This window comes from Sminthopsis crassicaudata, chromosome 4 (genome assembly GCF_048593235.1).
Source record: "Sminthopsis crassicaudata isolate SCR6 chromosome 4, ASM4859323v1, whole genome shotgun sequence".
NCBI lineage: Eukaryota > Metazoa > Chordata > Mammalia > Dasyuromorphia > Dasyuridae > Sminthopsis > Sminthopsis crassicaudata.
In genome coordinates, this window is record NC_133620.1 from 317,046,440 (window position 1) to 317,074,113 (window position 27,674).

Below are 27,674 nucleotides of genomic sequence, written 5' to 3' on the forward strand. Positions count from 1 at the left end.
TGAAAAGCTGGCGGAGGAAGCCACAAATCAAGGAAAAACTGAGACAAGAAGCAGAAAGGGTTCTTAAGCCCAGACCTAGAAGCGCTAGGCGGTCGCCCCCCGCACCGACATCCCCGAATCTCCGCTATAAAAAATCCCGGAGAGGAGGGCGCAGGATAACCAGGAGGGGCCAGGAGAGGCTGCAGTAGTGGGGAGTGGGGGTGGAAGAGGCCTTCGGCCACACCTTCGAGTGTGTCGGAGACGCCGCTGGGGGACACTGAGAGGGCGGGGCACACTCCTGCCTCCCCGCAGTTAGCCGCGACTGCGCGTAACCAGGCCTGACGAGACCGGCAGTTAGTCTCGTGGGCAGGGGCGGAGAGAAAGGGAAAGGGCTGGGGAACTATCGGCCGGTCGGGGTTACGTGACGGGCTCGGGCTCGGGCTCGGGAGGGGCGGGGCTGCCCTCGAGCCAGCTCGCGTAGATGGCCTAAGCAGAGGCTAGGCATTCTGGAAGGTACCGAGCTGCGTCTGGACCACTCAGGTGTGAAGAACTGGGACGGGGGTCGCCGGGATTCAGGGAAGAGAATGGGGTCCTAAGTCAGACTTCTCTATTGCTGCCCCATTGTTTGCGCTCGCATCTTCTTCCCTCCATCGCTTCCCCTCCCTCCACTGTGTAGAAGTGCTTTTGCTATCGCTTCCTACAGGCTTTCTCTACCAGATCCCCAGATCCCTAACAGCCAAAATGCTTTCTCTTCTATGTGGCCGTGGCCTTTCCTGCCCCAGCCTGTCTGCTGAGCTCCCATCTCGTCTACAGCTGCCCTTCAGACATCTCGAACTGGATGAACAGTAGCTATCTGAAATTATGTCCAAAACGGAACTCGTTATCTTCCCCTAAACCCTTCCCACCGCTAACTTCCGTTTTACTGCCAAGGGCAACATGGTCCACTCCCGGGCTCTCGGACATCGCTCACCCAGCTGCTGCAGAAAGCTTGTCATTTTCACCTTTGCAACATCTCTCAGTCAATGCACCTCTCTTAGGAATGCCGTCACTGGCATGAGCCTTAGTTATTTGGACTATTGCGATAGTGTGGGAGGGCTGCCTGTCTCGTGTCTTTCCCCCCTCCAGTCTGTCCTCCAGCCAGCCACTAATTAAGCCCAATAAACTCAGCGCATTTCTGGGAGCCCTCTCCTTCCTTCTAGTCTTCTTACACCTTCATTCATCCCTGCCGTGTACTCTTCCATCTGGGGACAATGGCCCCCTGGCTGTTCCACCAACGTGACACTCGTTCAGCTGTCCCTCATACCTGGAACTTTCCCTTCTCTGTTCCATTATTTTATGTTCTAACTAAAATTCCATCTTCTACAGGAAGCCTTTCCCGACCCCTCTTAATTCTAATGCCTTCCTTCTCTATTTCCTTTTTCTCCATATATCCTTCACTATGTCAATATGTATGTATTTGCGCAGCTAGCTAAAACAGAGTGCAAGGCTTAGAATTAGATAAAATCTAGCCTCAGACTAACAGTATGACCCTGGGCCATTCCCTTAACCTTGTTTGCTTCAGTTTCCTTATCTGTAAAATGAGCTGGAAAAGGAAATCGCTCTAATATCTTTGCCAAGAAAACCAAAAATGGGGTCCCAAAGTGTTGGACATGGTCCAACAGCACATACTTGTTTGCTTCCTCTCTCATTAGATTGTGAGCTTTTTAAAGACAGGGGCTGTCTTTCCTCTCTTTTGTATCCCCACTGCTTAGCACACTGTGAGTGCATATAGTAAGTGCTTCATAAATATCCATTGACTGAGGTCCCTCCTTTGCTCCAGTATGAAGCTCCAGTGGCTGGCTCCCTCTTATCTACTCTCAGATCACATACAGACTCCTCTTTAATATTCAGAGCCTTTCCAATCTTACACCAGCTTTCCTTTCCAGATTAATTTCACATTAACTCCCCCCCCCCCAATCCATAATAATCATTTTGTACCTAGCAACTACTTGCTGTTCTTCATAATAGGTTTTCCATTGACTACCTCTTTCTTTGTAACAGTGCCTGGAGTGTATATCCTTTCACTGTCTGTTAGAATATCAACTTTCAAGATTCAGCTTGAGTGTCCTCTCCATCCAGGCTTTTGCTGATACAGTATTCCATTTCCCAGCATTAGACTTTTGTACAAGATGTGTCCATTGCCTGGAATGCACTCAGTCCTCTCCATCAAGAACTTCTCACATGCTTTCCTGCTGCTTTGTTGGTTCCAGTTCTAGCAGGCCAGCTTGGTCTTTCAAATATCATTGCAGAGTTATGTCATAACTTAGAAACCCTTTTACAGAAAGAGCTCTGGAAATATCAGGAAGGGAAGGCTTGGACTCAAAATAGCAGTAGTAGTAGCAAAAACAACAGCAGCAGCATATATACAAATATAGCCCTTCAAGGTTTAGCAAGTAGGTCTTATTTTTGTCAAAATACTAGCTATTTGTTAAGGAATAAAATCTCTGAATTTTAGCATCTTCATTTATAAAATAGAAATCATACATATTTCAGAGAGTTACTTTTAAGCTCACATTGGATCAGTACTTTTGCAATCTTTAAAGCACTAAGAAAGGTTATTAAAATATATAATACTTATTTTATAAATATTTTATGTAAATCTGAGCTATTATTACTTTTTTATTTTGTATATTGATCTCTATCCTACAACTAAATCACCCTGTTATTCTTTGACTTATTTGTATCTCAAAATAGTCAGCCCTTAGTAATCATCCTTATTTTCCATACCTTGTCTTCCTTTCCTTATTTTCCTTACTTTTACTCTCCTACCATATGTCTTGGCTTTGAGCAAGTCATCATAACTCTAATGCCTCTGTTTCTTCGTTTGTTCACTATGAAAAGTCAAGATTACTAGCATCTTTGTCTGGGAGGAATAATGAGTTGATGTTTGGTAAATGCTTTGAAATACCAAGAAAATGTCTGTAAATTAGTAATTATTGAATTAAGCTTACTTTTCTTTGAGTTGGCCTTAGCCCTTTCATGCTATTTATTAATTCTCTGTCTCAATAGGCTACAACTGGATCTAGAAACAGTATAGCCATCTCAGGTGTAAATCATGGCTGTGGAAGAGATGTCACATCCCCGGCATTTGCACTGGCTAATTTTGGCAGGCTGTGGTGCTGCTGTCTTACTGATTTCTACTTTCCTGAGGACTTCTCTTCTCCATGTATCAGTTGTGATTTCTAGAGAATTCAAAGACATCTCCTCAGGACAACAAGGCATCTACAGAACTGGCCAGGAGGCAACAGAGAAGCCCTGGAACCAGCCCCATCAGGGGTCTCCTAGAAACCCTGCTGGAACTCCTTTGCAGTGTGACATCTCCCCTGATTACCGATTTGACTGTGCTCCAGAAAAGACCCTCACTCAGGAACAGTGTGAGGCCCGAGGCTGCTGTTATGTCCCAGTGGCTCAGCAGGGATTTTCTCAGATAGGGAGGCCATGGTGCTTCTTCCCACCCAGTTACCCCAGCTACAAATTAGAGAACCTTACCACCACAAGGACAGGCTATACTGCTATCCTGACTCGCACAGTGCCTACTTTTTTCCCTAAGGACATCCTAACCTTGCATTTGGAGGTCCAGATGGAGACAGAAAGCCGATTGCATTTCACAGTAGGTCAAAGTTTGGATCCAGTGCCAGGTTTGGGATAGAGTGGGCATACTGGTTATAATTGTTTAGGGGATGGGTTTTGGGGATAGCACTCTGCTTCTCCTTGCTCATCTATGAGTCTATGATTTGCATTTACAATTTCTTTTTCTTTTTCTCCCAGATCAAAGATCCTGCCAATCAGCGTTATGAGGTTCCCATGGAAACCCCTAAAGTCACTCACAGGGCTCCTACTCAGCTCTACAGTGTGGCATTTGAGAATAACCCCTTTGGTTTGGTCATAACCAGAAAGTCAAATGGAATGGTAGTGTGAGTATTCATTTCTTTCTCCCTGACTCCAGACTTAGAAATGTGAGAGGCAGTATGGTGTAGTAGATAGTGTTGGACTTTGGAGTTGGGATAATAAGATTTTTTTCCACTTTATTACTTATAGAAAACAAAACAAAACAAAATCTACAGATCCAGATCCATCCACATCCAGCAGATGTGATTTTTGGTTCATATTTCTAAAAATTGGCTTCAAACAGACAACTCTTGGGCAGTCATTTATTTCTATACACTTTGCTCATATCATTTTTGCTTACATTCCCCACTGAACCCCCCAAGTTAACACTAATAATTATCTACTTAAGAAAATGAACAAATCAAGAATGATCCATTGTGGACTTTACCACATACTTTAAGTAAGTGGAAATAGCTCCCTTTTAGAGAAACACAGGTATGATAAGATTTGAAGCTAGAAAGGATCTAAGGGGTCATCATGTCCAATACCCTCATTTTGTAGATGAAATACTAAGGCCCAGAGAAGCAGAAAAATGGGACTGAATCCCAGCTCAGATATTTAATAACCATATGACCACGGCCTGGTGTGTGACTTCTGTGTGATCCTGGCCATCACTTAATCCTGTTTGCCTCAATTCCTCATCTTTGAAATGAGCTAAAAAAAAATGACAAATCATTCTAGGATCCCCAAAAAAACCCAAATGGGGTCACAAAGAGCCAGACACAACTAAGAAACTAAACAATAAATGACCATGGATTTAATCTCAGAGATGACACTCAGTTTCTGCATTTGTACAGGATTGCAGATAGGGAGGGGAATAAATACTTCTGTATTGCCTACATGTATTCAGACACTGGGCTAAGCATTTTACAAATATCTCATTTGATTCTCAAAAAACCCTGTGCTATTATTATTTCCAATTTACAACTGAAGAAACTGAGGCATACAGTATGTATTTTGCCTAGGATCAGATCGGTAAGTGATTGAGGATGCCTGTCTCCAGGTCCAGTACTCTCTCCACAATGGTGTGTGGGATAATCATACTTAAACTATCTACTTCATAGAGTTGTTTTGATGAAAATGTTTTACAGACCACCAAGACTAATATGAATGTGAGATTATTATTGTCATCATTACTGCTATGATGATCACCTCTGCCAAAGAGGTCAGAAGCATAAAGGTTCCCTTTTGGGTGCCAGAAATGTCTTAAGAGTTGAAGGCACAAGTTTACACACATCTTCCAGAGACATGGCTTTGTCCCAATGTAAGACTCACTCTGGTATAATTAGTTTAACTTGTACTTAGACTCTGTTTGAGTCCCTACAAGGCAGCTGATACCCTTTATTTCTGGGGAGTGGGAAAAGGGATCCTGTGGTAGCTATTGTTGTTATTATAGCTTATTCCTCATTTGGAAGCTTTTGCATTAATAAATAATCAACAGACAACTCTTAGTTATTTATCTTAGTAAATGTCCTAATAAATAACAGTAGCTGTAAAACATTCCTCCCCAGACATCAGGGCTACACTCTCCCACAAAATAGCAGTGACTGTGGAAAGAATTGGCATAAACTGAAAGTACTGTGGTGATAAGGCTCATGTGTAGGAATCCATGGGGCCAAGACAACTAACATCTTTAGAACAGCAAGGTCATGATGTCCTTTCTTTGCTGATGGAATTATTAAAAAGAATTTGGCAGGTCTAAATGTTTCTGTGAGCTGAGTTGCTCAGGTTTCTCAGGATTTCCTCTTTGCAGCATCCTTGTCTAGCCAGGGATAGAACTCCTTTGAGTCCATAGTTAGTACTTTTTTCTGTGGCCAGAAGTTGTGTTCCTTGAAGCTATTTCTGGCCTCAAATGACTATCTCTTTATATTTGGATTTTGTGCGTCTATTCCCTCAATTGTGCCTCTCTCAAATAGCTTCAGTGCTTGATTCTATGATTTTTATTTTTTAATTTTTTTTGCTACTAATTGACTTTTTGTTTTTGTCCTGGAAACAAACCTTGTGTCTTAGTAGAAATCCAAAATAATTTTCTTCATCCTTGGAGTAGAATTAAATTGTGGATTCTGGAGTTAAGCAGGTTCTCAAGAAGGCATTATATCCAATTCCTTATTTTCATATAGAGACACAGAAGGATCTGCCAGATGGGAGAAGAATTAGTACCTTCAAAGAGCACTATTTTCTAACTTAATAATAAATAGGATTGTTTGACTCCTTAATATCAAGTGGGAAATTGACAACTAAGATAGCACTATTTTCCTAGGCTATGGTTAATACTGCTCTTTTGACCCTTTTTAGTTTCAAGCATGGTGAATGAGGCATTATACTTGACCAATATGATTTCTTCTATCTGCAGTTTGCTCTACTAGGGAGGATGTGGCCTATTCAGAGTGGACAACCTCTCAAAAAAAGTCTGTCACATACTCCCGTGGCCAAAATCCTTTGCAGTATTCCATGACTTGAGTTACTGCTATTCTCTTATTTTTTGGAAAACAACAAACTGCATAATTCAATAGCTATAAGACCCCAGAGGATATCTGAATTGATCCCTTTGGAAATATTCTCGTACTGTGTGTAGGTCACTCTTAAATTCCTCTGTTTTCCTTGAGATTCCCCCTGGATGAGATGGCTTAATAGGAAATCTCCATCTCTCCCTGGCAGGCTGAATACAACTATTGCTCCCCTGTTCTTTGCTGAACAGTTTCTCCAGATTACTACTTCTCTTCCATCTCAGTTCATCACTGGTCTTGGGGAGCATCAGACCCCTCTAATACTAAACACCAACTGGACCAAGATCACTTTCTGGAACAGAGACATGGCCCCTGTGGTAAGTGGGGAAGGCTGTGAAAGGAAAGATTTTTTTCCTTTTTTTTTTTTTTTTTTTTTTCAGTTTGACCGGAGGATAGGAGGGAAGAAAATATAAAATGTCTATTGCTTAATGACTAGTAAACATTGCTTATCTAAACCAAGATCATATTGTTTTTGTTACTATATTTCATTGTTGCCTTAAATTGAGTTTGTAATCTCCTAATCTGCTCTCTTTCACATGAACTGTTATCTAGCCACACATTTCCCCATCAATTATTTTCCCCTTGCTAACTCTGGTATAATCTAAAAGGTAATTTCCACTTAGGCTCTGATAAACTGACTAGAGCCCAAAGGATAATGGCAACTCTCTCACACCAGCCCTCAGAGTACACAACTGGATGTGGTTCAAGAGGTCTTGAGGGGAATGATACAGTAGAACTGAGTAGAAGCAGTCCCTCTTCCCTTCACTAGAGTTGGGCTTTTTTTTTGTATGTTATGGACTCCTTTATCTGGGGAAACATATAGACCCTTTCTCAGAGATCATCCAGTATAAGTTGTTCCTAAACAGGAATCATCTTCATATTCTTATTCACAAATGGCCATCCATTGGTGTTGGGGAGCTCAATGCCAGTTGAAGCCCTTTCATCCATTCCACTTTTGGATAGTTCTAATTGTTAGAAAGAATTCAAGGCCCCTTCATCCCAAGACCTAGCACAGTTTCTCCCACACAATAGGAATTGGTTCTAAAATCTGCCTTTCTGCAATAACAAAGCTATCTATCCCTCCTCTGTCTGACAGCCCTTCAAGATACTTGTCTCCCTGTGCCTGATCATTCCCTTCCCTTGGTGAGAGTGCTCTCATCTTGTGAAGAGCTCCTTAAATAGTATAAGCTGTAGTTCATTGCCATCCCAATCACCTTTCTCTGGATGCAACCAGTTAATCAATGATCATAGAACTTCTGAGTTGGAAAATATAATACTAAGTATTTGATTGGACACAGTAATAGTATCTCCCTCTTTCTAGAAACTATACATCTGTTAATCCTGCATTTAATTAGAGGATATGTAGAGAAAATCCCTCTCCAATTCCATTGTCCTTTCTTTATCCTTCACTGAACACTCATAGGATTTAGTGTGTTGGTCTGTAAGATAACCATTTATGTCATCTAACTGGTTTCTGGTGTTGAGTTCTTTTCAGTTGCCATACCACTCTCTTGAGCTATATCCAACTTGAACTTCACAACATCCTTTCCCCAACCTCCCTCTTTCCCTATACAAACTTGTCCATATAAATGGTTATGTATCTCCTGTATTCTGTATTTAAATCAAAACCTAAGTGGAAATTTCCCCTTTGGCCCTTTAATAATATTACCAGAATTTGAGAGGCAATAAGAGTTAAATCACCCCATCCTTCAGAATAAGAACCAGTAGCTGTGGCCAGGAAGCAAGGTTCATATCACCATCTCCACTAAAAACCTTTTTTATGCACTTAGAACAAAGAAGAGACTTGGAGATAGTTCATCAGATACCCAAGTCGCCATTGTTTTCTTGTCCATGATATATTCTCATTGATTTATAGCTAATAGTAATCACAATCAATTTTCTAATTAGTTGAAGGAGAAAAGTTGGGATTTCAGGATTTCAACATAATTTGGTTACCTGAGAACTAATATTGGTAACTTCTTCTCCATCCTAGCCTGAGGCTAATCTCTATGGTTCCCACCCTTTCTATCTGTGTTTGGAAGATGGAGGTTTGGCTCATGGAGTCTTTCTGCTGAATAGCAATGCTATGGGTAAGTAATTGAAAGCTTCCATACATTTAGAACTGGAAAAGGCTTTGGATCATTTAGTCCAAGGTTTCTTAACCTAGGGTCCATATTTTTGAATTATGGGGTTTTTTGGATTTTTAAAAATATTTTTTAAAAATAGCTATTTCAGTAGGATTGGTTTCCTTTATAATCCTCTCTATTTTATGCATTTAAAAATATTATTCTTGTAGAGGGGTCATGACTCAAAAGAGAAGTCCATGACTCAAAAAAGGTTAAGAACTGATCAATTCCAACCCTACCTCTCTACCAATTTTACAGATAAAGAAACTAAGGCCTATGTAAAATCCAAGATCAAATGGGCATCAAGCTGTAGAGCTGGGTCTCAAACCAGGTTCTCTAACTCCACAGTTAGAACCCTTTTCATTGTACTTATGGCCTGTCTGTCTCTGGGTGGGAAAAACTTAGAATAGGCATATATGCCTACCTACTCCTTAGTAAGGTTCTAGATATGCTGGAGCAGAAGTTAAATTTCTTGGTTTCTCTTCCAAACTCTATCATTGCTTTGTTCTAATTGGCCAACTCATTCCTCTCTACTCCATTTTCTTTTATCAATTGGATGTGAACCTTTCTATTACCAGTTAGCTGTTTTATGTTGTTGAAGATCAATAAGAGTATATGTGTCTAGTGCTTCAATGCATTTATAAGAGAAGGTCCTTTTTCTTAAAGATAAAAACTGTGCTTCTCAGTATACATAGAACTAGGAGGAGTGTTCAAGGACCTCATTTGTGACATATTATTAGGAAATGAAGTTTTGGTCATGATGGAGACACTTAAGGTCTGGCCATTCCTGTTCCTTTATTCCTCATTCCCTCTAGGAAAAGAGCAAAAAATTCAACTTATCTAATTTGCCACTAAGGCAGTGAAATTCATATTACTCTCTTATTTTTCTTTCTCTGTATTTCTGCCTTTCTCAAGAGTTTCTTAGTTTTTTCTTCAAACTAAGTACACTAGGAAAGTGATGATTATAGTTTTGGGACACTATAAGGTGTGAAACTTAAGATGTAAGGTGTGAAGAGGACACTCTTCTCTTCTGGGGGACTGTGGTCTCCAGATGCTTCCAAGACTGCTTTCCTTTGCAGATGTAGTATTACAGCCAAGACCTGCCCTGACCTGGAGGGCAATAGGGGGAATACTGGACTTCTATGTCTTCCTGGGACCAGAGCCAAAGAATGTGGTTCAACAGTACTTGGAAGTTGTTGGTAGGTCCTTCACTCTAAACTCCCTGTCTTTCTCAGTAGTTTTAAATAGAAGCTCAATAGGAATAGTCTTTGAGAGTCCCCTGTCTTCCTCTAGCACAGATCAACATCAGGTAGATGAGAGATTCCACCATCCTTAAGAGGTCTAACCTGAGCATGAAGTATTTTTAGTTCCTTTATTACATAGTGTCCAGTAGATTGTGAAAATGAGGGACTTGGAGTGACTGCTAGCTCCAACTACCACTCATCATCAAAGGCAAAGGGAAAGTTGGTCTTTTGGGACTTTGTTCAGCATAACCTGAGGAGCCTAGAAACTCAAATTGTTGTTTTCTTATTACATTTTCCACCCCTTTACTGTCCTTTGTATCCTAAGGACAAGACATATCTCCTGTGCGTAACTCAGTTGCTCTATCTGTGAAAGATAGACAAAGCAAAAGGTTCAAGAATTTTTCAAACTGATACACAATGCAGAGTGAAAAGCTTGAAGAGGAATCCCTAATTTTCTGTCCTTTCTCTCTACTGTACCACCTAGCTGTCCAGATTCAGTAAAATTTTGCTGTTGGTTTGCAGGATACCCATTTATGCCACCTTATTGGGGTCTGGGCTTCCATCTGTGTCGATGGGGCTACTCTTCCACCACTGTCACCCGAGAGGTGGTGAAGAACATGACCGCAGCTAATTTTCCTCTAGTAAGTCTTCTCGTGGGTTCCCAGAGATTTCTTGGGATAGCAGGAAAAGCTGATAAGGAACCCATAGGGCCCCCAGAGGTTGGTTGGTAGTGGTAGAGGTAATACAGGACTGGGAAGTGGTTTTTTCATTAGCACCCCCAGCAAGCTGGATCCACCGCTGGTTTGCTGTAGGATGTCCAGTGGAATGACCTAGATTATATGGATGCCGGGAGGGACTTCACTTTCAACAAGGACAACTTCTGGGACTTTCCAGCCATGGTGCAGGAGTTTCATCAGAGTGGCCGGCGATACATCATGATTGTGGTGAGTTCTGTCTCTTTTCCTCATAGCTTCTCTCTCCTTTAGTGTGTCTCCTCCTCTTCCTAATCACCCCCTTTAAGAAAAGGAATGCCCTTCTCTAGTTTCTCTTTCATAGCATTTCTTTATCATCATCATTATCATCATCATCATCATCATCATCATCATCATCATCATCATCATCATCATCACTGACAGCCATTTATTAAACATACGTACATAGAGAACTGGAAAGGTCCATGAGATCATTTAGTCCAATTCACTCATTTACAGATAGGAAATTTGAGGACTAGAGATTTGCCTAGTGTCATCATCTAAAGGTGATTTATACCCAGTTTATAAAACAGAACTGGAATTCAAACCCAGGTTCCCAAAATCTAGCATTCTTCCACTGTTACAGGTCCTTTTAGATGTGGAACATAACGTTTCAGAGATTCATTGTTCCAACCCTCTTCCATAAATTGTCTTTAGAATATTAATTCTTCAAAGGTACATGCTTGTACCATGCCTGGCATTGTCTTGCAGAGATTCAGAAATCTGCAAACCCTTATAGAACTCAACTTGTTCTTTCTATTACATCTGAGAATGGAGAATCACAGTAGATTTAAAGAAATATAGTATAGGTATGCATTTGCAAAGATGCCTGTTGAAAAATTGTGACTATTATTTTGTGAATGAGTTGGAAATGTTAGTGTTCTTTTTCAATAGCAATATATTCCCTGTGAAACAATTTCAAGCTTTTTGACTAAAGTAACTAAACTAAAAAATAATTATATTTTAGCAACTTTATACTCCAAGGAAATAACTAAAAGATAAAATATAATTTATACAAAAATAGCAAACAGTTGGAAACAACCCAAATATCCAAACATTTGAGGAAATAGATAAGCAAAGACTATAATATGTTTTCACGTTAGATTCACATATAACTTTAAAATGCCAAGTTACACAAATTGAGTTGATACATGGTAATATTGGATGAAAAAGAACACAAATAGCATGCAGATATTAATTGTAACTATCTCTGCTAATGTATTTTTGTTTGTTAACAAAAACTAGGAGAGGGGTCATAAAATTTCAGATTTAGAAAGAGATCATCTATTCCATTCTCTCCAATCTTTTGACAGAGGAAGAAATAAAATGAGTGTTCTTTGCGGCACCTTCTTGCTTATCAAGCTGATTAAGCTCATAATGGGTCAAGCTTTCCCATTCTTTATTATTTGATTGCAGTATCTTGAATTTAAACTTAATTTTTTGGGAAGTTGTGAGTTATATAAGTATGTGTTTGCCTTTTGATTATCTAGACAGAAAAAAATCTCTTAGTTTCTCCAAAACCTCTCTTTAGCAAATAATTTCACTTAGTTTTTTATCAGAGTATCTTATTAGGATCAACTTGGACTTTTTTCCTCTTTTCTAATGGAGAATAAAGTAAGGGAGAACAAGTAATAGAAAAAAGAATTTTTAAAGCACTAGATAATACAGAAATTGATTGAAATATAGTTTCTCCTCTTAATTGCCCTCTGCCCCCAGGTTACCTTGGACTGTTACTAGTGGTTCTGGCACACAATATGCTGGTAATAAATCTCTTTGACAAGGTAGGAGAACTGATTTTGGCTCATGCAAAGTCAAGAATCTCACCACCAGCCTGATGTCAAGTGTCTTGGGTTCTGGCTCTGTAACCCCTGGAGTTACTTCTCTGCTTCAGACAAGTCATGGTGTTGAGGTCGCTTGAGTTCTGACTTTACAGCTGCCCCTTCAAAAGGGAGGAAAAGAGATTTGGAGAGACCTGTTCTCCAAGGGAATAACATGAAGGCTTTTGACCTTTCTCCATCACATACATGTGAAATAAATTACCCTCTTTCTATTTCTGTCAGGATCCAGCCATCAGCAGCTCCAGTCTCCCTGGGAGTTACAGACCCTATGATGAAGGCCTGAAAAGAGGAGTGTTCATCACAAATGAGAAGGGGCAGCCTCTGATTGGAAAGGTGAGAGCTAGAATAGGGGCAGCAATGGAGTAAGAATGGGGAGGGGGGCCTTGAGGTCAATGGGAAGGAATGTAGTGATACAGAAAGGCCAGAATATTTAGATGTTAATGCTTGTAATCAAAATGATGCATTATGGAAATCTTAGTTACAACCTGTCTGTAGCATAGGGCTCTGGTCTCCTAACATAGGGGATCCATTTCTTTTTTTTTTTATTTTTAAAATTTTTTATTTATTTATTTTTTTAATAATATTATCCCTTGTATTCATTTTTCCAAATTATCCCCTCCCTCCCCCCGATGACAGGTAATCCCATACATTTTACATGTGTTACAATATAACCTAGATACAATATATGTGTGTAAATACCATTTTCTTGTTGCACATTAAGTATTAGCTTCCGAAGGTATAAGTAACCTGGGTAGATAGACAGTAGTGCTAACAATTTTCATTCACTTCCCAGTGTTCCTTCTCTGGGTGTAGTTGTTTCTGACCATCGTTGATCAACTGGAAGTGAGTTGGATCTTCTTTATGTTGAAGATAGGGGATCCATTTCTTGAAGGGCACAGATTTGGAGACAAAACTATTAACTCCAAACCAAGAAATTGAACTCTTATCTCTGCTATATATCTGGAGTGAATAACTTAACCTCTCTAGACCTGCAGTGTCTTGTTTGATATATTACTTTGTCAGGAAGACCTGAGTTCAAATCCTGCTTTAGGCATATGCTTCTTGACGCTGGGCAAATCCCTTAATCATTCCCTGTCTCAGTTTCCTCATCTATAAACTGGAGACAATCATAACACTTCCCTTTGACTTCAAGTCAAAAGAGCCAAGACTTAAGAGTCCTCCTTGTTCCCTCAACCTCCTCTGTTCTCCAGGTTTGGCCTGGAGAAAGTGCTTTCCCGGATTTCACTAACCCCCATACCCAGGATTGGTGGTATGACATGGTGGAGGAGTTCCACACTCAAGTACCTTTTGATGGCATGTGGATTGTAAGTGGCTTGGTCTTTTCTCCTTTTCCACTCCCTTCTCTGGTCTCAAATGCTGACTTGCATTGGTGTCTGCATTAGTTAATCCTAGCCTACACAGCCCCTGATTCTTCCCCCACCATCTTTCCATCTCTGATTAGCTGTTTTAGTGCTTTCTAAAGCTGCTCTTTCTTCTCAGGACATGAATGAGCCATCTAACTTTGTAAAAGGCTCTATGGAAGGTTGTCCCAACAATGAGCTAGAAGATCCTCCCTATGTGCCAGGTAATCGCCTCTCCTTCCTACCTCAGCTGACGATCTTTAGGTGCCCAGACCCAACCCATCCGGCAAACTTTTTTGTTCTACTCTTGTCCATTGCCAGCTGCCAGCCTAGTTGAGTTTAACCAAGATTGGATAATTATAGAGAATTATAGAATAATTATAGAGAATAGTCCAGTGATTGAGGCTGAGGAGGTGAGAGAGCTAGGAAAGGTGGATGAAGCTTGAAAGTGAAAGACAAAAGCTTAATGTGCCTTTAGTAGGCATGAATTGCTAAGTGAGGGCAGCTAGGTAGTATAGTAGATTGAGCTCTCTCAGCCTTGATTCAGGAAGATCTGAATTCAAATACAGTCTGAGACCCTTCCCAACTCTGTGACCCTGGGAAAGTCACTTCATTGTGTTTGCCTCAGTTTCCTCATCTTTCAAATGACCTGGAGAAGGAAAAGAGCAAACCCCTCCAATATCACTCCCCCAAAAGGGGTCACAAAGAACTAGACATAACTGAAATGTGACTGATCAACAGTAACAAACTCCTAAAGACAAAGAGGATTTGGGCTCAGCTTTTACCAAGACCAGAGGAGCCAGGGATAGCTGGTTGGTGGATAGTGTCCAAAGATGGCAAGAGCTTGGACTTGCCCCAGTTTATGAGGTGCAGACAAAATAGCTTTTTCGTTGCAGGTGTGACTGGAGGCACCCTCCGGGCAGCCACCATCTGTGCCTCCAGCCATCAGTACTTGTCTTCCCACTACAATCTGCACAGTCTGTATGGACTGACTGAAGCCATTGCCTCCCATGAGTAAGTGAAGCAGATGCTCTCCCCTGACTCCTCATCTGTCCCCCCACTACCTTGTCCCTGTAATAAGTAGGTGAGCCAGGAGTTAGAGAAGTGGGCAGAAGTGGGCCCATCCCCAACTCCTTGCCTTAGGCTGGGAAGTTCTACCTGCTGATGCAGCAGAATTGGCAGATTGGCAGGGAAAGTGATAGATCTGTCTTTCCTAAAAAGCTGAAAAGTAGAACTGCTTATATAATTAGGCTATGAGGTAGAATGATTCAGTGTTCCTCAAGTTAAAACATGTAGGAATGTTGTTACAGCCTAGCTTCTTAAACTGTGGGTCACAATCCCACATGGGGTCTCATAACTGAATATGGGGGTTGTGAAATTATGATTTATCGTCAGTAAATGTTTGATTTGTATACCTCTTTTATATACCTATATATCAGGGGTCATGTAAAAATTTCTCAGGTAAAAAGGGGTCACGAGTGGAAAAAGTTTAAAAAGCCCTGTTGTAGAGGATGAATTAGCAGGGGATTGGAGATTAGACTGGATTCTTTCTATCTATTTATCTATCTTTCTATCTATCATATCATATTATTTTTAACTGAACTTAAATATTCTCTACACATATAAGAAATACCATTCAGGATACTCTCCTCTCTAAGTATAACTAACAAGCCTAAAATGCCTGCATTCTACATTTCACCAGTGCACCTTAGGCTAAGATCACATGTATTTCTGTCAGTGAAGTTGTCCTGAATTTGGGAATTAATTATGATGAAAGATAAAATAAGGGTCCTAAAGTACTCAACTTCATAACATCCAAGTTTTAGAGTTTAGATTTCAGGTATATTGATTCACACTGAGAAGGTCAGAGAGGAAGGTCTTGGGAATAAATTAGAACCCCCCCCTTTCTCTTTTAAAAAAATTATTTTCCCCAGTTACATGTAAAAAGAATATTTTTTGGCTATACATGTACATTCATTTATTAAAATATTTCCTTAATCATGTTGGGAGAGAAAAATCAGAACAAAAAGGTCAAAAAGAAAGGGAAAAAAAAAACGGAAGAAAAAGAAAAAAAAAGTGAACATAGGATGTGTTGATGTGTTGATTTAATTCACTCTCCATAATTCTCTTTGGATGCAGATGCAGATGGCATTTTCCATCCAGAATTTGTTAGGATTGCCTTGGAAAATTGAACCACTAAGTCTGTCATAGTTGATCATTGTACATTCTTGCTGTTACTATGTACAACATCCTGGTTCTGCTTGTTTCATGTAAATCTTTCTAGGACTTTGTAAGATCAGCCTGTTCATCATTTTTTATAGAACATTAATTCCATTACTTTTATGTTTCACAACTTATTATCAATCTCCAATTGATGGGCATCTACTAATTTTCCAATTCTCTGCCACCTCAAAACATTTTTGCCTCCTTTTTCCTCTATTATGATTTTTTTGGGATACAAATCCAGTAATAGCACTACTAGATCAAAGAGTATGTATAGTTTTATAGCCCTTTGGGCATAATTCCAAATTGCTCTCCAGAATGGTTGGATTCTTTCACAACTCCACCAAAAATGCATGAATGTCCTAGTTTTTCCACATCCCCTCCAACATTTATTATCTTTTCCTGATATCTTAGTCAAACTGAGAGTTGTGAAGTGATACAGAATTGTTTTAATTTGCATTCTGTAATCAGTAATGATTTAGAGCATTTAGAAATTATCTGTTCATATCCTTTAACCATTTATAAAACCTCACTCTCAAATATGCTTTTCCCTTCACAGTGCCCTGGTAAAGATTCGAGGAAAACGTCCCTTTGTGATATCTCGATCTACTTTTGCTGGCCATGGCCATTATGCTGGCCACTGGACAGGAGATGTGTTTAGCAACTGGGAACAGCTGTACTACTCTGTGCCAGGTAAGAGGCTAAGGGATTTGCCTGGGGAGCTCTTGTAAGAGACTACTATTAGCCATCTCAGCTTCAATTCTTGGGGTATTGGCTCAAGCAAGAGGTTAGAAGCATACAGTTTTTCAGGTACAAGGCAAGACCTTTCTCTTGGTCCCCTTGGTTCCTTCCAGGACAGATACTGGAGCAGTACAGGTAGATCATAAATATGGGAAGGCAGGGGCAGGGATCTGCCAAGTCCAAGGCAGGAGGAAGGCAGCCAGTTGGGTAGTTTTTATATTTTGGATTGGGATTACAGGGACCACATCACGTATCTGAAACAAAGAAACCTTTGTACTCTTGCTGCTGTTGTGGTCAGTGTTGCCCCTGATTCCCTCATTCCCACATTGTAATCCTGTCTGTTCCATACCCTGGGGACTAACCTCCTTAAGTCTTTCTGCAATCACAAGGCCAGCTGAAACTCAGGTAATGGGTACAGGTCTGGCTGTGGGCTACCAACAGTCTACCCATCATGCTTCAGTTCAGCAAGAGGGATCTAACTTCAGGAGGGGGAGCAGTTTGGCCAATCTGAAAGTAAGTGTAGCATGTAGCATAGACACTAGTGTTGGAGTCAAAGAGATCTATATTTAAAACCCACTTTGAGAACTTAGTAGCCATGTAGTTCTGGCCAAGGAATTCAACCAGCTGAACCTCATCTTCCTCATCTGTAATTGGACACAATTATACTTATTGTACCAGTCTAACTAGCAGGATTAGGATTACTTAGGGGATTATAATAATAATTGAAACATTAATTAATTGGATTCTTTTTTCTATATTATTTTCCACATTTAGCAGCAGTTGCCCTCCCTATGTGAGTGATTTTACAGTCAACTAATTGCTACTTCCTAGGGAAAAAAGCCACATAAAACATATATCTTTATAGGTTTATTGAAGAATATTCTTTGTAACCAACAGAAGTCTTGGGAGGGTTGGAGATAGGACAAAATTGCTTTGGTTTCTCTGGGTCTTCAGTTTTCTGCCAGTTCTTGGGCAAGCACAGAGGCCTGAGAAGTTGTGAGGGAAGGACAACTTTCCAGATGCATGGAGAGGTGAAGGAATAGGCAGTACACAAGATGGATCTCCATGCATTATCTGAGCAGCATAGAAACTTCCAGTCTCAGATCATATCCTACTATCTTGATGGATGGCAGCCTCATAGTAGCTCATGGTAACACTAAAGAAAACTCTGTATAGAAAAGATTCTGTCTATAAACACATCAGTGATATTTCAGTTTTCAAAGATTTGGGGGAGGGGATTGGCCAGGTGGGATGCTCTGTTGAACTGAAATTTAATTTCTCCCTTTAAACAAGAATAATAGAAGTATTACATGATGTAATCCAATGGTCCTCAAACTTTTTAAATAGGGGGCCAGTTCACTGTACCTCAGATTGTTGGAGGGCAGGACTATAGTAAAAACAAAAACTCACACTCCATCTCTGCCCCTCAGCCCATTTGCCATAACCCGGGGGGCACATAAACATCCTCAGGGGGCCCCATCTGGCCCACAAGCCGTAGTTTGAGAATCCCTGATGTAATCAAAAGAATGGGCCTGGAGCTCAGAGGCCCAGGATTGAATCCCACCTCAGGCTTTAAGAGGCTTATGTAGCCTTTTCTCTGAACTTCATTTTTGCCATTTATACAATGGGGACAATACTATTTGAATTGCATCCTTTTCTAATTTATGAAGAAAATGTTTTACAAATTTTAAATTGTTATATACATTTCAACCACTATTGTTAAAAGTTTTTAGATGGGAGAGGAGCCATAATAGCTAGCATTTATGTTGTGCTTAAAGGTTGGCAAAATGCTTTACTAATATTGTCTTTTGATCCTACAATCCTGTAAGGTGAGTGCTACTATTATTCCCTTTGTACAGAGGAAGAAACTGATAGCTGTGGCAGATTGAGATTATGACTTGCCAAGGGCTATATATATATAGCTAATTAGTGTTTGAGGCTGGATTTGAAGTCAAGTCTTTCTGAATCTAGCTCCATTACTGTATGCACTGAACTACCCACTGCCAATTTTATTCACTTTCCAGGGACACTGAGAATTAAAAAAAAAAATCAGCTAAAAGCTATATATCAGTTATATTAATGTTATTAATTATTGTGACAGATTCACAGAATGTCTGATCTGGAAGAGAAATTATAGAGCATTTGGTCTATATTCTTTATTTTACAAATGTGCAAACCAAGATCTAGGCAGATGAAATGACTTGGTTCAAGTTGTCAAACTTTCTCTCCCCATTTCTCACCCCTACCCCCAACGTTCAGTCTAAGAAAAACAAAACCGTTAGGTTGTATACATGGCTTTATTCATCCTAAATAAGTGGCCATATATACATGGGAGCACAGTTAGAGCTGAGCTCAAGATGGATAGAGGTAGTAAGGGTTATACAGACAAAAATCATGGAGGGTTGTTGGTGTAATCGCATAGTGGTCTTTATAAGGTCATCTTTGGGCTGGGTCTTTTAGAACGAGTAGTTGATATGAATCAGTTTGAGTTGGTTTTCTGGCATGGAAGTTCTGGGTGTAGTATGCCAGTTACTGCAAGGAACTTCTGATGTGCAAATATTACAAAAAACTTCTGATATGCCTGGCAAGGGATGTTGAGTTTTATCTATTCCCAGATCAATCTGACCTCTTCTGGATAATAAGGAAGCTTAAGCAAATTAAGGTATTAGTAAAATCATTAACCATTCCATTTCCACAAAGTCATACCACTAATTAATTACTATTTTAATGAAATTTTAAAACTTTCTATTATATAGCGCACTACTTTGTACACTGTAATAATAATTTTATGATAAAGAGCTAGAATTCCAGCTTTATAAAAATTTGTATAGCCTTCTCCAGAAGACCTAATAGAGAAGTTTTTTCTTTGCACCAGACTATGAAGATGAGCTATTAAAATAGAGCAAACCAAGCATGAATTATTCTTTTTTTATTTTATCTATATATAAATATATGTGTTTTTTTTTAATTATAGCTTTTTACTTACAAGATATATGCATAGGTAATTTTACAACACTGACAATTGCCAAGCTTTTCGTTCCAATTTTTCCCTTCCTTCCCCTTCTCCCCCAGATGGCAGAAGCATGAATTACTCTGATGCTTCTTCTAAATTTTTGCTGCTAGATGAAGTCTTAGAGGGAAAGGGATAAGAAATCAGTCCTTTTTTAAAATATATATTTCTTTTTTATTTTATCTCATTTTTCAACCCCAACTACTGGCACACCAGGGCCAGGAAATTGGTATTGCTATCAGTTCTGTACCCTACTCTCTTCAACTCAACCAATGTTTTTTATAAACATTTACTATGTAGGGGACCCAGAGAGTGGCCCAACATGGAGTATGAGCTTGACTTCTGGTCAGGTCTAGTGTCAGTCTGAGTAAAAGAACTAATGTTGAGGACTGTGTTTTTTCTCAGATGCTTTGGTATAGTAGGATAGAGTATTTGGCAGTAATGGACAGTTGAGGGTTTTGTTTTTTTTTTTTAATTGACTTATTGACACAGGGCAGAGTGAATCTCTAAACCCCATCCCAACAAAAGCTAGAAGCTTCTTTGTAAGTGGCCTTAGTCCTTGAGAAACAGCATGTGTTACTCACTTTACTGTTTGTGGTAATTAACAAAGTGGTTTTATTTTCTTAGGTGGTTCAGGACCTGGGGCAGAACAGACACAGCCTTCATGTCTAGCAGTAGATTTTAAGGCAAAAGGGTCTTTACACTTGATTCCTGAAAGTGACCAAGATTGGGACAGTGACCTTCAGTAGCTGAGCACAGTGTTCTGCTTCCCTTCTCCACTTTCCAGCCAGGGAAAGGATCATGCTCTATTTATTATCTTCATCATCCTGTGGTGCTGCTTTATAGATTCCATGCCAAACTCTCTAAAGCTTACAAGTAGCTCTTTCAGGTTTCACTTTACATGTACAAGTAGGCCGCTAAGTGTCACTAGAATGCATAGAGGGTTGGGCTCATCTTCCTGAGATCAGTCTGGCCTCAGACACTTGCCAGCTGTGTGACTGGACTGTCTGCCTTAGTTTCCTCCTCTGAAAAATGAACTGGAGAAGGAAATGGCAAACCACTCTGGTGTCTTTGCCAAGAAAATCTCAAATGGGATCATGGAGAGTCAAACATGACTGAAATGACTAATCAACAATAAACAAAATATGTATTAACAAGTCTAGGATCATAGATGTAATCTCTAAATGGTTAGCGTCATATTTACTGAATATAACCAGAGACTGTATAAAGCTCATAGTGAGCACCCATTTCACAGCATCTCATAGTTCACAAGGAGTTCAATTGTGACCAAAAATGACTTGTGATCCTTCTGTTCTACTGACTAAGCCATCTGTCTATAAAGGACAAGTATCTTATTAGCAATCACTGGGAAGAAGTTGTTGAAACAGAGGTGGGAGAAATGGAAGAAGGAGAGAGAGAAACAGAGAGAACAAGATCAGACTGGGTTTTTTTGGTAGGTCTTAATGAAAATTAATTCATTAGATAAACATTAAGTATATACTCTGTTTAGAAGGTGGGTATAAGTCTACAGTGGGGATTCTTGGGGATGAGTCACTTCTTGAACAGCTCTGGCATTCTCTCTCAGTTGTTTTTTTCTTTCACATTCCCTAAAGCGGTGCTACTCTTTAACTTGTATGGGGTACCTTTGGTGGGAGCAGACATCTGTGGCTTCTTGGGCAATACCACAGAAGAACTGTGTGTGCGATGGACCCAGCTGGGGGCCTTCTACCCCTTCATGAGGAACCACAATAACAAATATAACCAGGTAAGGAGGCTTTAAGGGCAGTAGATAAAGTGGCAGGTCTGAAGTCTCCCTCAACTTTCTGAGTTCTAATCTGCCCTCAGACACTTATTCTGTGTGACCCTGGGCAATTACTTAGCCCTGTTTGCCTCAGATCCTCATTTGTAAAATGAGCTGGAGAAGGAAATAGCAAAGCACTCCAGTGTCTTTGCCAAGAAAATCCTAAATGGGGTCATGACGAACAACAAAAAGAAGAAAATGTAATGCTGGAGAAACTGAGCAAGCTAGAGATTAGAGAGTATTCAATACAGAATTTATTAAATGGAGAGATTTACTGGGACCAATGGATCCATGGTTGGTCCCAGGGCTGAACGAGACTATTGTCTCAAAGAATCCAGCAGTCTGATATGTCTGATACAAGATTTTTTATAGGGTAACAAGAAAAATGACATAATGGGGGAGGTACCGGGATGAGGATGACATAATAGAGGCAGGCATAATGGAGGGAGGTATTAGAGAAGTTCCAGATATTCTAATAATGTCTAAAATGGATAAAGACCTTTATCCCAACAAACATTAAGAGGGAATGGTTATAACCTGAGGCAGAGTAACTGAATAGGACAATTAGGGAAACTGGGTCAGGACATTAAAAGGGAACTGTGGTGCAACAGATATGTCCTGAGCCAAAAGACCTTCTTGTGCTTTATTCCTTCCATATCTGCCTGAGACCTGAATGCATAGTCTGGAACATCTAAAAGACTGGGGGTTGAAAAGAAGACCATACATGGCTCCCATAGTGGGGAAGGGGGACTGGCTTATAGTACCTGGCAACCTTTTCTAGCTCTGGAGGGAAGATTCTTTTCTGGTGATACTCAGCCTAGAGAAGTGGAATAATGTGAGAGCTGAGCTAATTGAATCAAAGACAAGTAAATATAGCTTGACCACCAGCTCTTCTTGCCTCCCCAGACTCCTAAGGCTCTTTAAATAATTTGTCTCTGCAGAGGTCTGTGACCTTGCCCTGAGGCACCTCCCCTCCTATCTAAGGAGATCTCTGGGACAGATGGGTCTTTCCTGATTTTCTCTGCTTCCTCCTGTGCAGCCCCAGGAGCCATATGTATTCAGTGAAGAGGCTCAGAAAGCTATGAGGAGAGCCTTTACCTTACGCTACATGCTCCTGCCCTATCTCTATACCCTGTTCCACAAAGCCCATTCTCGTGGAGAGACTGTGGCTCGGCCACTATTTTTGGAGTAAGTATTCCTGGGGGAGTGGGGGAGGGTAGGAAATAGATTGTGTGTGATCCCGATTTCAAGGCAATACGGAGCTCCATTGTCCCATTTTAGGTTCCATCTAGTAGTTGATAACCATTTTTTACAATGTGGTATATTCCTGGGAACTATATTAGAAGGTTGATCACAGTATAGCAAGCTGCTGGTTTGGATAGCTGTGCTCATACATGAGTGGTATCATTGGCAAATCATTGAATGAGCTGGTAAAGGACAGGAGATGCAATTTACAAACATGTAAAAGGCAGATTAAAAAAATTTTTTTTTTAAAGGCAGATTCAGTAAAACAGGAAAGTAGAATTGTAGAAAACAAGGACTTCTCCAATTCCTCACTCCCATTCTAAGAATTTAGGCCTAGAAACATGGAATATCTTGCCCACCTTTTATATATTCATTAATAGTTTGGTGTTTTTTTTCTATATTCATTTCCCAACATATTTCCTCTGCATCATGCTATTCTTTGTAACCCCAAAAAAAAAAAAAAAAAAAAAAAATGTAAAGCCTACCTGACAAAGCAACTGTTTTTGACACTACATGCACCAGTGTGACTGCTGTCCTTGTACCTTCACCAAATGTAGGCAATTGTGTTTCCATAAAGACTAAATTTGTCAAGGAAATTGGTATGATACAGTTATATTGTATTGTTTTTATTTATATTTTTATGGTCATAGATACTGGTTTTTGCTCTGCATCAGTTCATATAAGCTTTCAATTTCCTCACTTTCATTGCTTTTGTATTTATCTGGATATAGGATTTTAAAATAGCCTGTGATCCCCCTACTCCCATGCCTGCAACCATTTTCTTCTTTTTTCCTATTTTGGGCATAGTGTTATTGTCCTCTGATAACTCTGCGGCTACCTCCTCACCTCTCTTTTTAGTCAGCAAAATACTACAACTGCCATTTCATCCCAGCCCTTTAAACTTATAAGATCTTATTTCTGCAATTTTTCCTTTCAATGTCTTGTTTTCCTCTAAAGAAGGTTTTAAGTTGGTTTTCTCAAATTGATTGATTGATTTCATTATGATTTATTAGAAAAAAATCAACTAGGAACTCATGTTCCAACCTATGACTAATTAGCCAAGGAACTATGGACAAGTGATTTCTCCAGTTTGGGACCCAGTTTTTTCATTTATAAAATATGCATAATCACATGCTATCTAGTGAGCAAAACCTATAGTTTCCTTGGCTCATGCAATGCTTCTCTTTCCCAATTTATAAGTTGGACCTGCTGTTTTTATAGGTTTCCCCTAGACCAAAACACTTGGACACTGGATCGACAGTTCTTCTGGGGGGAAGCTCTCCTCATTACCCCAGTTCTTGAAGTTGGAAAGATTGAAGTGAATGGTTACTTTCCCTCAGGCACCTGGTATCCACTTTTGGAGGTGAATCTGTTATATTTAAAAACTTGTATAGTTCTTGTGGGTATTTCAGAGACTCTCCCTTAGCCTCCTTCACAAGTCAGGAAGAGGATTTATAATGTTCTCTCCTTTGTCAGATGGCAATGGGATCCCTGAAATGATGAATTATTAGCACTTTCCCTTACTTCAGTAAAGACATATTATTCCTTTGTGCCCCATCACTAAAGTCTTGACCTGGAAAACTACAGTAAACATAGTTTTCAGTAAGAGGCATTGCTTTCACATCCCATTCTGGAGTAGAACACTGGGTACTTAGTCTCTCCCCTCAGAGGAAAGGAGAGAAGCAGATGGCTTTTTTTTTTCAGTGCTTAAGACCCTTATTGACTTAATCTTTATTTCTCCAGATACCAATGGAGTCTCTTAATGACCTGTCTCCTTCATCTTCTGCTCTCAATGACTCAGTCATCCATAGCAAAGGACAGTGGTTCACCTTGCCTGCACCATTAGATGTGATCAACATCCACCTCCGTGCTGGCTATATCCTTCCATTGCAGGTGCACAAGGGGTTTGAGCCAGTTGGATCTTTTTATCCATCATTAGGACTGCTATGAAATCCTTTTCCACCTCCTCTTTGCCCAATGAAGTCAAACTAGAAATTATGTTCAACTCTTGGTGCTTCCCCTATTCCCTTATCCCCAGATGGTGTTGAGTCTCTTACATCTTTACCATTACCTCAAGATAGTTTCACTATTGGAAAATATGGCCAATACAGCACGTGACAGGGCCAGAGGTAGTCATTTGCTTGATAATCTATAGGAGAACCTATATAATTTTGCATTTTTATGGAAGGAAGTGAATGGGAAGGGAACCATCAGGCTTGGAAGACCTTATAAAGTTTCCCCAGCCTATTTTTGTAGGAATCACATGGATAGGAAATAGAGGCAGAGGTGTAGGCAGTCTTAACACTTAGTTTAAAAAAACCAATAAGTTATTAAGCATCTACTATCTGTCAGGAAGGTATTGTATATATCTGACTCTGCCAGTATCTCAAAATGGAAAAGGACCTCAGAAGCCATCTAGTTTAATCCATAACTGAGGCAATAATATTCAGTCTATCTATAAAGATAATTAAGTAGTATCCTCTGCTTCCCAAGGCATTCAGCTGTACTTCAAAAGAGCAGCTGCCCTTGTTAGAAAGGTTGTCCTTAAGTTGCTCTCCTTCCTGCAGGCTTTTTGGGGACAAACAGGACGGGGTCTCTCAGTCCTTTAGATTCCCCTTGTTGAGTTCTATTGTATTGGAGTGGGTCCCTGGGGACTCATGAAGTGTCTCTCTTCTCCTCCCTGTATCCAGGATCCTGGACTTACCACCACAGAGTCCCGCAATAAGCCAATGACCTTGATTGTTGCCTTAACTCCCAGTGGTGTAGCCCGAGGAGAGCTATTCTGGGATGATGGAGAGTCCCTCGGTACAGTGGAATGGGGCCACTATACTCAAATCATGTTCCTGGCTAACAATGTGAGTGAGTCCTCAAAGCTGAGATCAGATAGTGCAGAATTAGAAGCCAGGAGTTAGGGGATGGGGGCAGGGGTGGGGAAGGATGGCTACTCTCAAATCTGCAACATGTAAATGATTGACCGGATGTGATTGTATATCAAAAGAGGGTACCCATCCTAACAATAGTTCAGCTATCTGCATATAGATTTCTTATTTAATAGTAGCAACAGAGAAGGTTTACCTTAAAGAGAAAAGGAATCTATTTCTAAAGAATTGGGAATAGTCTGACCTGTCCTTTCTTAAGAAGAATGGGAGCATCAGGAACTTGGGATGCTTGACTCTGTGGTCACACATCCTGGAGATTTACCCCACCATCTTGACCAAAATTATATTTTACACACCATTTTCCCCACAACAGCCAGATGAGATCCAAGCAAGCATTATTCTTCCTATTATAAAACAGAAGAAAACAGCCTCAAAAAGGCTAAGTAATGGGGACCACTGTATTAGTAAGTGGTAAATTTCAGATTTCAATCAGATGTTTTGACTTCCTAAGTCCCTGATTATGTACAATTTTTCTTAACATCACTGTTTTTATCTTCTTCTTTTGCTTGAAACAGAATGTTATTCTGAATGACCTAGTACAAGTGTCCAGTGAGGGCACCAACCTGAAATTGAGAAAAGTGACTGTCCTGGGTGTGACTAATGACCCTCATCAAGTTGTTTCTAATGGTGTCCCGGTCTTCAATTTTTCCTACAGTGCTGATACCAAGGCAAGAGAATTAAGAGTCCAAATAGTAATGGTAAAAAACGCTAGTTGTAAAAGGCTTAGTTCCTAAGAATTGAAGAAAAGCTTATAAATATTCTGCTCACCATTCCCCATCAGAATATGGAGAAAGAATAAGAGAGAACAGAAATCTTCCCTTAGAAACCTGTACTAAGTTAGGCTGTGAAAATTTTAAAACTTCCTCAAAGAGGCAACCAGGAAATCCTATAGCACTTATTGTACTTTGGGCAAACATTGAACATATTTTTAATCCTTGAGGTAGGAAGTGAAGGAAATATGGCATTTATATTGCAAGGCCTATTTTTAGTGAATTGCTTGATAATTTTTCTCTTGGATTCTCTAGGATAATAGCATTCATGCTGTGTGGCATTAGAAATGGGTAGTACCTTATTTGCAAAGCAGTAAGATAATTAACAATGACAAATTCTTAGAAGTATAGTAGAATAATGATTTTTTTCCCCCCTGAGGCAGGGGTTAAGTGACTTGCCCAGGGTCACACAGCTAGGACATGTTAAGTGTCTGAGACCAGATTTGAACTCGGGTCCTCCTGAATTCAAGGCTGGTGCTCTATCCACTGTGCCATCTAGATCCCCCCCCCCCCCTAGAATAATGATTTTAAAAGCCGAACTTGAAATCTAAAAGACCTGAGTGGAAATTTCACCTCTAATACATAATGACTGTATAATCCTAGGCAAGTTACTTAACTTCTGCATTGGTAGAGAAAGTTTACTAAGAGTCCCCTACTTATGAAATCATAGGACACGTGTGTATATGTGTGTGTGTGTGTGTGTGTGTGTGTGTGTTAAGTCCTTACAGGGAGAAGTGATTTCCTTTTGAATTGGTGAATAAACTGAGGTTGTGTGGTTACCAGGAAGTTTGGGTTCTTATTCCAATTAGAAATACTCATAGATAAGCCCCTACTATCTTTGTATCAAAAAGGGTCTAAAGCAAAAAGGATCTGCAGATTCCTTGTTTCTGATTTTAGTTTTACTGTTTTTTTTTCTTTCAGATTCTGGACATTCCTGTGTCTTTGTCAGTGGGGGAACAGTTTCTCATCAGCTGGTCTTAACTAGAGGGACACTGGTCTGTTTAATCCATTATACTTTTTGAGGGAAAAAAAAAGCACAAAAAGAAATCCATTTCTCCAAATGGTTCAGTGGATGTTCTGACCTTGGGCATTTGTATTGCTGCTTAAGGTGATAAGGCAAATTATTCTATATTTGAAGGCCAGCTTAGCTTTTTGATGATAACTCAAATGTCTTTATTTTTTAATTAATGTTTTTCAGTTAAAAAACTTTT

General features: G+C 39.9%; 1 protein-coding gene across 2 annotated transcripts; it reads left to right on the forward strand.

Moving 5' to 3' along the window:
- Positions 1-385: 385 nt before the first annotated feature.
- Positions 386-27,506, forward strand: GAA (alpha glucosidase). Of its 2 annotated transcripts, XM_074260345.1 has the most exons (20): positions 386-519; positions 3,028-3,628; positions 3,787-3,932; positions 6,565-6,730; positions 8,407-8,503; positions 9,619-9,738; positions 10,306-10,424; positions 10,596-10,727; positions 12,596-12,706; positions 13,585-13,698; positions 13,874-13,958; positions 14,631-14,748; positions 16,517-16,650; positions 21,322-21,473; positions 22,549-22,697; positions 23,976-24,117; positions 24,498-24,647; positions 25,445-25,609; positions 26,209-26,361; positions 27,385-27,506. In XM_074260345.1, exons 2-20 carry the CDS (start codon positions 3,074-3,076, stop codon positions 27,442-27,444), a joined length of 2,868 nt encoding a protein of 955 aa, XP_074116446.1. In that variant the 5' UTR covers positions 386-519; positions 3,028-3,073; the 3' UTR covers positions 27,445-27,506. The 2 variants fall into 2 exon arrangements, with proteins under 2 accessions (XP_074116446.1, XP_074116447.1); XM_074260346.1 differs by lacking the exon at positions 12,596-12,706.
- Positions 27,507-27,674: the final 168 nt, after the last annotated feature.

Coding starts and splice junctions, on each gene's coding strand:
- GAA (XM_074260345.1), top strand. CDS start 3,074: ATGGCTGTGGAAGAGATGTCACATCCCCGGCATTTGCACTGGCTAATT. Junction 3,933..6,564: donor AAGTCAAATGGAATGGTAGT/GTGAGTATTCAT, acceptor TCTCCCTGGCAG/GCTGAATACAACTATTGCTC. Junction 21,474..22,548: donor ACAATAACAAATATAACCAG/GTAAGGAGGCTT, acceptor CCTCCTGTGCAG/CCCCAGGAGCCATATGTATT.